Source organism: Micromys minutus (assembly GCF_963924665.1).
Source record: "Micromys minutus genome assembly, chromosome: 27".
Taxonomy (NCBI): domain Eukaryota; kingdom Metazoa; phylum Chordata; class Mammalia; order Rodentia; family Muridae; genus Micromys; species Micromys minutus.
The window spans coordinates 36245324-36258849 of NC_137962.1; the positions used below are offsets into that span (position 1 = coordinate 36245324).

Genomic DNA, 13526 nt, shown 5'->3' on the forward strand with positions numbered 1-13526 from the left:
TGTTAAAACTTCAATACCTTTAAAATACCCAATTCCTTTTAAAATTCAAAAGTGTTTGCTCAATTCAAAGTCTCTTAACTGTGGGTTCCACGTCTTCCTTCAAGAGGGAAAAATATCAGGTCACAATGAAAAGCAAAATCAAACTAACCATCCAACGTCTATGATCCACTCACGAGCTTCTGGGCTCCTCCAAGGGCTTGGGTCACTTCTCCAGCTCTGCCCTTTGTAGCACAGACTTTGTCTTCTGGGCTTCACCTGCCTGTTCTCCACTGCTGCTGCTGTTCTTGGTGGTCATCTCATAGTGCTGGCATCTCCAAAACACTTCTGTCAGTCCTGGGGCACTAATTGCAACTGAGGCATCTACCTTGCTCACTGAATCCTTTCCTGTAACCTCAACCCTCTCATTAATGCTTTGTTGTGCATATCTGAAAAGTGACATGTGTACACAGGATGTCACCTGTATTTGTGGGTAGTGGCTGTTAGAACAACTCCCCCCCCCCCCCACATTTTACATCGCTTGCCTTTCGAGCTCCAGTTCTTACTGTACAGTTTTTGCTACTGTTTCTTTTCCCATAGTTACCCAAGAGAAGTTGCTTCTCTGGAGTTGAGAATTTGGTTGACTAAATCACAGCCCTACTTACCTGAGCAGCTCAGGACACTGGTGGCTGGTAACATTGTCATAGACATTGGAGAGACCCAGCATTACCTTATGGATAAAGAAGCCCTGTGCTTCAGTGTCAGGAGAATTCTTATGTGGCGAGGTCATTTTGATAATGTCTGCAAAGCACTTCACCTCATGAATGACAGCATTGGTTAAGGACATGTGTGTTTGTCATCCCTTGTACGTCACACCTGCCCTATTACCTTGACAATTTTTTTTCTTTTTTTTTTTTTTTTTTGCACTCAGTCTGGCAAGAGAGGATTCTTTCAGTTAAGGAACATCACTGAGTGCTACTTGTCCCTCTGCTCCCTCTCTGTTAATGGCTGGGTCCACGGCTGTAAGATGGCCATAATCCTTGCTGAGGTCTGACCAAACCCGTACAGAGAGCCACAAGTATCCCAAGCAAGATATGACCTGGGCCTCTACTCTCCTCCTTCTTTCTTCCCAGCCCCAGCCAGGCTGACTCTGCACATCTGGATGTTGGATCATGAATACAGGGCCCTGGTCAGAGTGATGGAACTGGTCACATTCCCAGCACCAAATATGTCAAAGACAACCAGACGTAGATTTGCATCATTGAAGCTACTCTCAGGGTTCCCATTGGCCTGGATCAGAGAGAAACAGTGTAGAGACTGGATGTCCTATAATACCCTCCTGATGACTCCAGGCGGTTATACTTGGGTGTCACTGGGTTATTCACAAGGTAGTGGACACCAGTCTTAGTTTCCAGCCTCCTCCATGATGGACACAGGTCCTATTTGTTCCCACCCATCACCTGGCACTTCCTTAGTTCTAGTGTTCAGACTCTTGCCGCCCCATGGTACAAAAAAGAATATTTAACCTGGAAGATTTCACAGTCAATGGTGGCTTTCATTTAGGCAGAGAGTTGATGTTCTCACCTTCTAGAAGCCCTGACCTTGTCCACGACTCCCCTCGCATTGCTGCAGGTTTGTTGACTCCATTCCTGTGGTTGACATTTCTAGATGTCTCCTTTCCAAATCTCCTGTCTACAGCATCCTCTGGGAAGATGGACATGAAAGGAGCAGCTCTGCATAGAAAAAAATGTTCAGTGTGCACATGCAGGTTCCAGTGCATACATGTGTGAGAGCATATTTGTATGTACACACATGTATGTGTGTTCTCATTTGTGTGTCTGTCTGTGTGTGTGTGTGTGTGTGTCTGTGGAAAAATGTTCTTCACTGAGCTCCATCCACAGCCTATTACTGTGCTATCCTATCTTTTAAGTGCAGCAAAGAAATCACAGTAAATGTGACACCCATCTGTGACCTTTGAAGAGTCAGAAACTGCCCTGGGTCCTTTTAAGCATCCCAGAACACATGAAGAAACTCTTGTTCCCTGATATGGGCAGAGAGGCCAAAGAGCACACAGCAGCAAGACTCGGGCAGCCACAGTCCCTCTCTGGACTTCGTGTCCTGACTGAAATGCTATAGTAGACTTTGCACCATGCTAAGACATTGTCTTTGTGTGGATCATAAGGGACTTTGGAAGTCTATACCCGCTGCACTGTGCAAACAGACTGAACCCTGTTCTCACATCCTGCTTCACCTCCTGGACTTTGCTATCCAAAACTTTTGCCCATGTACATATTTTACTTCTCCAAAATGAGAAATATGAATAGAATCTACTTGCCAAAACTGATTAGGTTAGAGTCCTCCAGGATTGACACCATTATGTGGTAAAGGAAGAAACTGAGTACATTCCGAGCAAGTCTTTACAATGTGATGTGCACATTCTCTAGAAATACCAAATTGTTGTCTGAAGCTATTACTATTTTGATGGTGTAAAGAATGAGAATGTTGGCTAATTGTTCCTGTGTAAGGCCTATAATCCGCCTGGTATGCAAAACTTGTATGCATGGCTCTCGCTGAGTGGTCTGGGCAATCCAGTATGAGCTCTTAAGTATCTTATAAAGTAAGGACAGTACATTCTCTTAAGTTGGGCTGTATTTGCATAAATAATTGAAAAATTGAGAATTAACAGTATCTTTAAAAAGAAACAGTTGCAAGCAGTTGCAAACCGTGAGCTATATATATTGCCTATCACTATACAAATCTTGATATGTAAACATTTCAAAAAACAGTGGGTACAGCATGTAATCTAATTATTTGAGCTGAAGCAGGTAGAAGCTCAAGAGAATAAACATGTAATACAATTGCATATGCTGTTTTCTCATTACATAAGCCATCTGCAAATACAGTAAGCACAGTCTCTTTTGGGTATAAGCATAAATTTACAGAAAATACAAAACTATGCATTGAGGCAAATTGTAACAATGTGTTTTTTGGATAATGAGTATCAATTTTTCTGAAAAGTTAGCACATGCCATGGGCTAAATATCCTTATTTTGTAATAACTAATTTAATAGCCGTTTGGAATAAGGAATAAATATTTCATCAGGTTCTTTCCCAAAATACTTTCTTGATTCTATCCTACAATTTTGAGTTAATATAGCAATAGTGTCATTGTAAGGTGTTAAAACTTTCTTCGGCAATGAATCCACATCAAGTGTCCCTTTTGCCGGAGAACTACTGTGGGTGCATGAGAAGTAGCAAGAAAGCAAACAGCCAGCAATTGGTCATAGTCTATGTAATGTATCTGGTTAATATCTTCCTCTACTATCTGCAAAGCTCAGCAGTTAGTTCTCAAGGGGAACTAGGATTTCTATGCCCCCTTGAGAATATCAAACAGAGGCCTAAGTCCTTGTCTGGTGAGTTTAAGGTGAGGTCTTAGCCAATTAACATCCCCTAACAGCTTTTTAAAATAATTTAAAGTAAATAAACTATCTTTTTTTAATATTTATTTTCTGTGCCACAAATTGTTTAGGATATAACTGATGTCTCAAATGTTGGAAAGGATGTTGCCCTTGAATCTTTTCTGGAGCAACAACTAATCCCCAAGATTTTAAAGTTTGTTGTATAAGAGCAAAGGTTGCAGTAAAACTCCTTCAGAGGGATCAGCTAATAAAATATAATTAATAATAAACACATAAGGATACCAAAGTTTTAACTTCTTATATTGAAGCAGCAACAAATTTTCAACATAATATATGGCTATTAGCCATTTCTGGAGGCAAACCTTTCTAGTGATAGCTATTACTTCCTGGGCTCTTTAAAATTACAAGCACACAAAATACAGACCTTTTACAAGCATCAAGATAAAAAGAAAATAGTATAAAAACAATATTTTAAATCTATTATAAAGTTAAATGTATTTCTTGGAGAAACAGCTGGAGTAGGTCAGTCAGGCTGTAATGCTCCCGTAAGTTCCTACTTTCATTAACCTTTTGTAAATCTTGCAATAACCCCCACTTGCTTGATATTTTTCTTAATTATAAAAATGCCGAGTTAAAAATGTTGAGCTTCCGATTAAATTGTAAATTGGAGTGAACGGAACTTTGTCAGTTTAACTCTAATGGTTAAGTTTCTCTGGCAATATCAGAGCATAACCGTAATTTTGGAAAGAAAAGTCAATTGTTAACAATGTCCAATCTCTTGACAATCAATACCAAGTTCACTACTTTCAAGTTACAAAGTTTGGAAGTCAGTTCTTATATATGAATGCCTGAAAGTGCAGCTTCTAATGCCAGATTGCTTTAAATCCTATCTTTTAACAGTCTGGTTTCTAGAACAAGAGTTACATAAATATTATCCAAATTTAGGGTATCTTTAAGAGACCTGTTTCCTTAGGTTGGCTCATGCCCTGTGTTGTTATCTAGAAACACTCCAATTGAGTTACCACTTTTAAGGCACCTTTCTGTTACCAATGTTACAAAATTTTAATCATTCCTAATAACTTATGAACCAATCATTGTAACTAAGACATACAGAACATATTTACACATTTAAGAACAGTCAGAAACAAAAATGAAGTCAGTGGGCACCCACATCTTATATATTTATACTAGACAAAACTTTCTTACTTTTTTCTAGCTGTAATTTCAAGGGAGGAGCACCTTCTCACCTGTTGAACCCAATAATTACGATCACAAATATTTTCCTAGGCGAAACAACCACCAGCTTCCTGTCTAGAGAAACTGAGAAGCTGCTGGCTCCTTTAAGAGCAACTTGTAAGACAATCAGCCCCTGGCAGGACTTCTCCAACTGTGCTTGCCTCCTAGCTACAAGTGCAAAAAAACTTATCAATTTTTGTCATGCAAAATAGAGACTGCTTTTTAAATAATTCAAAACTAAATATAGAAGTTAACAGCCAGCAGATAAAGTTTTAACCATTTTTTCCCCTTTTGAACATGAAACACAAAGCAACAATAAAGCGACAAAATGAAAACACAGACATAAACTGACAAGACATAGACCGATTGGCACACCAACAACAAACAATAGACAGAGAGGGAAAAGAGCAAAGGGACCCAGATATCCTACCTAAGGGACCCAGAAGCAAAACTGAGCATTTGTACAGCATGAGCTGGAGAGGAAGCAGGATGTCTCCTGACCTCCTGTCTGAAGAAGAGCTCTGGAACAACTTATAATCATGTAGCTTCTCTTTCACCAAGGCATCCTGGACAGGAAAAAGGACTGCTTTTCTCAAACTCATTCTCTCTTGTGTCTAGGGTCTAAGATTTCTCTAATCAGGGTCCAAAGATTGAAACCGTCTATATGAACTGAATTACCTTTGCTCCTCTAGACTTTTGAATATCTATAAACACATGCACAAAAAACTTTCTACCATCACCTTGTCCCACGTTTACAAGGCTTATTCACCACTGGCTCAAATCTTCTTTTCATTCCTTTGCCTGTGCTCCTTTTTCCAGAGTTGTCCTTCACTGCATCCCCTTTACTTGAGCTCCAATATTGAGGTGCCATCTGACTAAGTCAGGTCAGTCAGTCAACAGGGTATCAAGGGAGGGAGGGAGGTTTGAAAAGAAAAAGACAATTAGACAACTTATAACATGACTTCAGCCAGTGCTGAAACCGAAACAGGTTTATTTTTTTTCAGTCAGCTTTTATACCATTTTAGGTTCTTGCAGAGAATAGGGTCAGATCTTAGATCAAAGACAAAACAATCAACCAAGGTAATAAACAAAAAGATCAAACAAGGCAACAAACAAAGCCCCTAGTCACTGTTTCTAGGGGCTCATTAGGATGACCAAGATAAAAAGAATGCTACATATTCCTAGGCTAAATTTACCTTGAGCTTTGTATTAGCTCATATGTGAATATTTTTTATCTTTGCCTATTTCCTTGAGTCCGGTGACAAGGGCTTGCCAAATTTCTAGAAGAGTCACCAAGAGCTCTCCATAGTCCACCTCCCGTAGAGAGACAGGGAAATTCATCACGTGGAGGTATGAGGTTGACATCTCACAGTCTAAAACTCTGACCCAGAATTATTCCTGTCTGAAAGAACTGCAGGGACAAAAATGAGAAGATCCTGAAATAAAGGAGGTCCAGGGACAGGTCCTAATTGGTAACCAATTCAAGGTGGTGTGACCCAAGGCCTGGCACTATTACTAATGCTATGGTGTGCTTACAGACAGGATTCTAGCCTGACTGTCCTTTAAAAGCACCAACAAGCAGCTGAAAGAGTCAGATGCAGGTATTTACACCCACCTAATAGACAGAAGCCAATGACCCTTGTGGTTGAATTAGGATAAAGCTAGAAGTTGATGAAGAAGGAAATTCTATAGTATCAACTAACCTGGACCCCCGAGATTGCTCAGAGACTGAGTCACCAACCAGGCAGGATACACCAGCTAATATAATGACCCCAGCACATATGCAGCAGAGGATACCTAAACTAAACCCAGTGAGAGAGAAGATACACCTAACCTTCAAGAGACTTGAGGCCCCAGAGAGTGGAGAAGACTAGTAGACTAGAAGTTGTGAGTGGGGACATTATTTTGAAGACAAAGGGAGAAAACTGGATGAGGGTCAGTCAGAGGGTGGATCTGGAGGAGAATAAAGCCTGGACTATAAAAACAAAAAAAAAAGATTAAAGCATATAAAGAAATCTCAGCTCTACTTGCACCATGTTGGCCCAGCCACTGCCGTGGACTAAACTTCTGAACCTGTAAGTTAGCCCCAATTAAATGTTGTTCTGCATAAGAGTTTCCTTGGTCACTGTGTGTTCACAGAAGTAAAAGCCTAAGAGAGAAGTTAGTCCCAGGGACTGGGGCATTGCTGTGATAGACCTGACCACGCTTTTATCTGGGAGAATGTGAATTTTGGCATTTTGGATTTGGAAAGCAGTGGAATGATTTGAGTGGGCTTAATGGGCTATGCTAGTAAGAATTTTTTAAATGTTGTTGTTGAGATTGATTTGAACTGTAAAGTACTGGCTTTCTCCTGCCCATCAAGAAACCTGGCACACAGGACTATGACCCGGTGTAGGGCCTATAGGAGGTAAATCAGTGAATGGCCAAGATATGCCCCAAGTATCTAATCTGTATACCCTGCTGAGCTCATTACCACCTGCCAGGATGTGGTTCACAATTTCAGATATCTAATATGCCTTCTTATGTCTAACCTTGATTCCCAAAGCCAGGAATACTTTGCTTTTGAATGGAAAGATCCCAAGAAGGGAATCATAGGAGAGCTCACCTGGATCAGGCTGCCCCAGGGGTTCAAGAACTCACCAGTTCTCTGAGATGAGGCCCTACATCATGACCTCTCATCTATCATGAGTCTAACCCACAGGTCACCCTTCTGCAATATGTAGATGAACTTTTAATTGCAGCAGAATCTGAGGAAGACTGTCTCACGGGCACTAAGAAGCTGCTGATAGAGCTGAGAAAGTTGGGTTATGAAGCCTCAGCCAAGAAAGCCCAAATCTGCCAGCGTAAAGTGAGCTACCTGAAGTACCTGTTAGAAGACAAGAGGCACTGATTATCAGAGGCCAGGAAAGAAACCATCCTCATAACCCTGCCTAGAAGATCCCCCAAGCAAGTGTGAGAATTTGGGGAGAGGGGATGGATGGCTTCTGTAGGTTATGGATTCCCAGGTTTGGCAAGCTAGTAGAGCACCCCTCTACTCCTTGACTAAGACCATACAACCATTTCATTGGGGTGAGGGGAAAGAAACAGGCATTCGATGCCATTAAGGGGGCTCTTATGGAAGCACCAGTGCTCAGGCTGCCTGATGTCAGCATGCCTATTTATCTACTTGTGGCCAAAAACCAGGAGATGACTAAGGGGGTGCTGACCCAACCATTGGGTCCGTGGAAACACCCCATTGCTTACCTGTTGTACTGGCTGGTTTTGTGTCAACTTGACACAAGCTGGAGTTATCATAGAGAAAAGAGCTTCAGTTGGGGAAATGCCTCCATGAGATGCAGTTGTAAGGCATTTTCTCAACTAGTGATCAAGGGGGGAGGGCCCAGCCCATTGTGGGTGGAGCCATCCCTGGCCCAGCCCATTGTGGGTGGTGCCATCCCTGGGCTGGTAGTCCTGGCTTCTATAAGAAAGCAGGCTGAGCAAGCCAGAGAAAGCAAGCCAGTAAGTAACATCCCTCCATGGCCTCTGCATAAGCTCCTGCTTCCTGACCTGCTTAAGTTCCAGTCCTGACTTCCTCTGGTGATGAATAGTGATATGGAAGTGTAAGCTGGATAAACCCTTTCCTCCCCAACTTCCTTCTTGGTCATGATGTTTGTGTAGGAATAGAAACCCTGACTAAAGACACCTGTCGAAGAAACTGGACCCAGAGGGAACTGGACGGCCTGCCTGTCTGAGGATAATAGTGGTGGCAGAGGTGGCAATCCTGTCAAGGATGCAGATAAGCTGACCATGGGACAGAATTTGACTGTAATAGCCCCTCCATGTCCTCAAGAGTGTGATATGCCAACACCCTGACTGGTGTCTCATGAATGCTTTTATAACTCACTACCAGACTTTGTTGCTGGACTCAGAACAAATTACTTATAAACCTCTGGTGACCCTCAACACAGCTATGCTATTAACTGACCATGATCTCAAGGTACCTGCCCATGACTGTCTGCATGTCTGGCAGAGGAACAGGGGTAGCAAAAAGATCTCTCCAAGAAACCACTGCCCAATACTGAGGTTACCTGGTTCGCTGACAGCAGCAGCTATCTCCTAGACGGGCATGACAAGGCCGGAGCAGCTGTAGCAGATAGGCAACAAGTGCTCTGGGCGACTGCCCCACCAACGGAACATCATCCCAAAAAGAAGAACTGATCAAAGTCACCAAGACCTTAGATCTGGGAGCTGGCAAAAAGAGCAACATCTATACAGAGAGCAGGTATGCTTTCGCCACTGTTCATGTCCATGGGGCAATACCCCTGAAAAGGGGGCTCCTGACAACCAGCAGCAGGGAGATTAAGAACAAAGCTGAGATCAAGGCACACTTGGGATCATCCACTGCCCAGGCCACCAAAAAGGAGAGAATTTCATAGTTAGGGGAAACAGCTTTGCTGATAAAACAGTGAAAGATATCGCTACTAAAAACCCAGCCACCATTACGGCCCAACTAATAGAGACAAAGTAAAGGGGGTGGAAAACTGGACTAAGGTCTGGCCCCTTCTACAGTACTCCCCATAGGAAGTAGTTCAAATCTCTGGTTACCATACTATTACCTTAGAAAAGACACAAGAGGAAAAGGTTATTTTACCTCAGGTCCAAGCAAGAGACCTCCTTACCGAGCTGCACCAATAGACTCATCTGTACGCTAAGAAACTAGTGGAAGCAGGCAAAGGTTTTCAAGTATTCATCATAAACCTGAGATACCCAGCAAAAGAAGTGGTAGAAAGTTGCCAGGTTTATCAACACGTAAATGCCTGCCACACCAAGGTCAGGAAAAGAAAAAGACCCAGGGGAAGCAGGACAGGTATCTTTTGGGAAGTGGACTTTACCAAGGCCAAGTGTGGTTACAAAGTATGGTGACAAATGCTTACTAGTTTTGGGAGAAACCTTTTCAGGATGGTTAGAGGCCTTCCTTACCAAACAGGTCTCATGGTGGCAAACCATGGTGGCAAAGAAGATTCTAGAAGATATTTTCCCGGGTTTGGAGCACCTAAGTTAATGGGATCAGATAATGGGCCTGCCTTCTTATCTCAGGTAAGTCAGGTACTTGCTAAGATTTGGGGGATTAATTGGAAACTGCATCATGCATATTGTCCCCAGACTTCAAGACGAGTAGAAAGGATGAATAGAACTCCAAAAGAGCTCTTGACAAAATTGACCTTAGAGATTGGCAGTGACTGGTGGTGCTCCTTTCCTAAGATCTGTTCCAAGCCTGGAACACTCCTTACCAGCTGAACTGACCTAAATGGAAGACCTGAATGTGGCTCTGAGGCTCACTGCTGGCCCTCATTTCAACAAAACAAAAATATCAAAAGCTAGAAGGGGAAATAAACAGTACACAGCACAGAGTACTGGAACAATGTGCTCAGGTTCTGTGTCCTCTTCCAGGAAGTCCAAAGGACAGCAGTCAATTATCAATACACATGACTTCAGAGAATTGCAATCCTGGGAGACCAGCTGCCCCCCGATGACCAGGACTCAGCTTCCTGTTTTTGACACAGCACCACTGTGCTGCTGACATGAATCTGCAGACCCCAAAGCCCCTAAAGTCACATGATCCTGACAGACCACAATTGTTCCCATGGCTGAGAGCACATGGACAGAGGATGAAGGGGACAGTGGACAGAGCCACCAGGCAGGTGGTCAGCAGAACACCCAGGTCTCTCCCAGGAGCTATAGATATAGGGGAACACATTAGTGCACACAGTGTGTGACATCCCTCACCTGTCTGTGCACTTACCTCACAGGGGCTCACTTACCTGAGGAAAATCCACCTGAATCAACCCATCCCCCACTGAGGCCAGCACACCATCAACACAGCTGAAGCTCTTTGGTGATGTCAAGTGTGACACAGAGAGTTGGAGACTAGAGGCTGAATGTGTTGTCCTAACAGTGACATGCCCATTGAAGCATCTGAAGTTACCAGGCTCCAGAAGTTACTGTGTAAGTTTTCTGGAGCAAATCAGGAGGAACCAAGCAGCCTGAGTCTGTCATTGGCCTGAGCATTTATCTCCCATATCCCCTTTCTGACCAGGAACCATGCTGGTGTCCTGACTCCCATGCAGGTCTCCTTTCAGGTCAGATAGGATTTGAGAACGACCTCTGCCCAAACTCTGGCTCCATTCTAGGGAGCTGGGTGGGGCGGGGCCAAGAATCATGAACAGGAAGAGAGGAGCAGACTTGGAGGCTTCCGGCTAGCAATAAGCATGGAGTCACCCACAGGCCTAAGAAGTAGTAAATACAGGGGTAAACCCAGGCAGCTGACAGGAGACCTGTGTGTAGTCTTTGCGATGGGGCTGCCTGCTGTGGTCTCAGCTCAGCTATAGCCACTCTTCTGCCACACTGACCATGCAGCAGAGAGAACCTGGCTAGATTCCATGAGGGCTCCTGAGCCTTAGATCCTCAGAGGTCTGGGTCTCCAGCAAGGACAGTGAGCACACCTTCCCTTAAGCTTTGGATGGTGATCTGCCATGTGCGCTGTGCCCAGCAGTGCCCAGCACACAAGCACCACTTCTTAGAAGACTCGGGAGTCATCGTTCTGTTTTCTTCATGGCTGCCTACCCTGCCATAGCTCTACGCATGTGCAGAAAACTGCTTTACCCAATTACATGTTTAAAACGTTTTCCTGATGAGACTGATCCACCAAGAAACAGAGGATGAATAAGAGACAGAGGCCAGCATATAACAAGTTCCTGAACCACATTAGTGCCCCCCCCCACAAGTTTCACAGGCCATTTCCCAGCTTCCTCAGACTGAGTCTGACACATCCCATGTTGTATGTGTTTCTTCCTGTTCAACTGGGTGACCACAGACCTGTCCTGAAGATGGCACATGCTCCAGCTGCGTTCCCCCACTCCCCCTGAGTCGCCCACAGAGACTCCACCTTCCCTTCCCCATTACCCTTCTTTTGCCCACAAGGAATCCAGCCTCTTCCCTCCAACTGCAGGAGACATCTTACCACTGCTCCCACCCCCACAGAAGCCACTGACTGGATGCCAGTCACCCCTCATGTCCTGTCAACAAAGTGTTCCATGCAGCACTGGGAGGTCTCAGTCCTCTCTGAAGCAATGTCCTCTAGTGCCCCACACTTTGCATGGGTAGCATAGCAGATGGTTTTCCATAGAATGAGCAGATGACCCATCTTGAAGAGGGACCCACTGGGCATCCGCCTACCATGCTCAGACTAGCATGCTCAGCTCTGGGAGGGACTGACCATCACTGGCCCCGCCTGAAGTTGACCAAATAAAACACAGGATTGGGGCTGGAGGCAGAGAACAAAGGACGACGCTGGCACTTTTTATCAGGTGGCAGGCTCCATGCTTAGGGTTTCCTGAACCTAGGTGTTGCATTGAGTTTTGTTCATTATTCATTAAGAAGCCTGGGCAGCAGCTGGGCAGCCATAGAGCTGCTGACAGGGACTGGTCTCTGGCCTGTGGCCATGTTCACAGTCATCTTCATATTACTGGTGGACCTGATGCACCGGCACCAGCGCTGGACTTCTCGCTACCCACCAGGGCCTGTGCCATGGCCTGTGCTGGGTAACCTGCTGCAGCTGGACCTATATAACATGCCATACAGCCTGTACAAGGTGAGTGCCTTAGTGGTGGATGGTGACTGAGGTTATAGTGTCAGAAGCAGCACATAGTGGGGACTGAGCCACAGGTCAGACAGGGTCCCCAAGAGGGGACAGGCTTAGCAATGTTCTGGTGGCAGCCACTGTGAATTTCTATGTCAAAAGTTTTGGGGAACAAAGTCTAGGAGGTGAAGCAGGGTGTGAGAGCAGGGTTCAGCCTGTTTGCACAGGGCAGCGGGCACAGAGGTCCAAAGTCCCTTATGATCCTGACAAAGACAAGATCTTGACCTGTTGTGGGATTTACTGCACCAAGTCCATCAGGATACCAAGTGGAGAGAAGGTTTGTGGTTGCCTGAATCTCTTGCTGTGTGCTCTGTGGCCTCACTGCCCATCTCAAGGAACCAGAGATTCTTCATGTGTGAGGAAACGCTAAGGGACCCCAGGACAGTTTTGTGATTCTGCCAATGTCACAAACCAGTGGTCACATCTACTGTGATTCCTTTGCTGAACGTAAAAGATAAGATGTCACTGTGGTAGGCATGCTCAGGCTGTGGACAGAGCTCAGTGAAGAACATTTTCCCAGAATATATGAGGACCAAGGTATGATAACAATTAACACATACACACAAATATACATGTATACACACAAGGACACACATACACATATGCACGCACACATTCACATATATAAAAATGTACATACACATACAGAAAGTGACTGTGCACACTCACACTTTGACAATGGTTGTGCAGTGAGCCTGGTTCTATGATCTCTGGGTACTCACCTTCCTCTGTGCTCTGTCCCTCTACTTTAGCTTCAAAACCGCTACGGTGACGTATTCAGCCAGCAGATGGCCTAGAAGCCTATGGTTGTGATCAACTAACTGAAGGCAGTGCTAGTGACCTGTGGAGAGGACACTGCTGACCGCCCTCCAGTGCCCATCTTTGAGTACCTGGGTTTCAAGCCCTGATCCCAAGGTAAAGGGCCATGTGGAGGGTTGGAGATGTCTTCTGAGATATGACCATGAGCAAAGTAAGCACGAAGCATGAATGTGGGGTTGTAATGTGGTCCCACAATTTGAGGGAGAGTCACTGAAATCCAGGGTGACTACCCAGAAGTCATGTGTTGGATTGTGGTAGCAAGGGTTTGAGAGATCCACGGCCAGGCTGGAACCCAGAGGAGAACAGAACTGATGAAAGCAGGAGGCAGCATCACTAGGCACCCTTGGCTACACACAGATGTGCCTGCAGGTGTGGTCCTTGCATCTTATGGGCCTGAG

At 44.6% G+C, this 13526-nt stretch overlaps 1 protein-coding gene across 1 annotated transcript in view; it reads left to right on the top strand.

The window, feature by feature from the left end:
• Window positions 1-13526, top strand: part of LOC308438375 (cytochrome P450 2D10-like) — a gene marked incomplete at both ends in the record, with an annotated part of 48228 nt that overhangs the window by 32015 nt on the left and 2687 nt on the right. Inside the window, 2 exon segments of the mRNA XM_080939733.1 lie at window positions 13137-13214; window positions 13218-13224. Coding sequence (XP_080795859.1) covers window positions 13137-13214; window positions 13218-13224 — 85 coding nt within the window.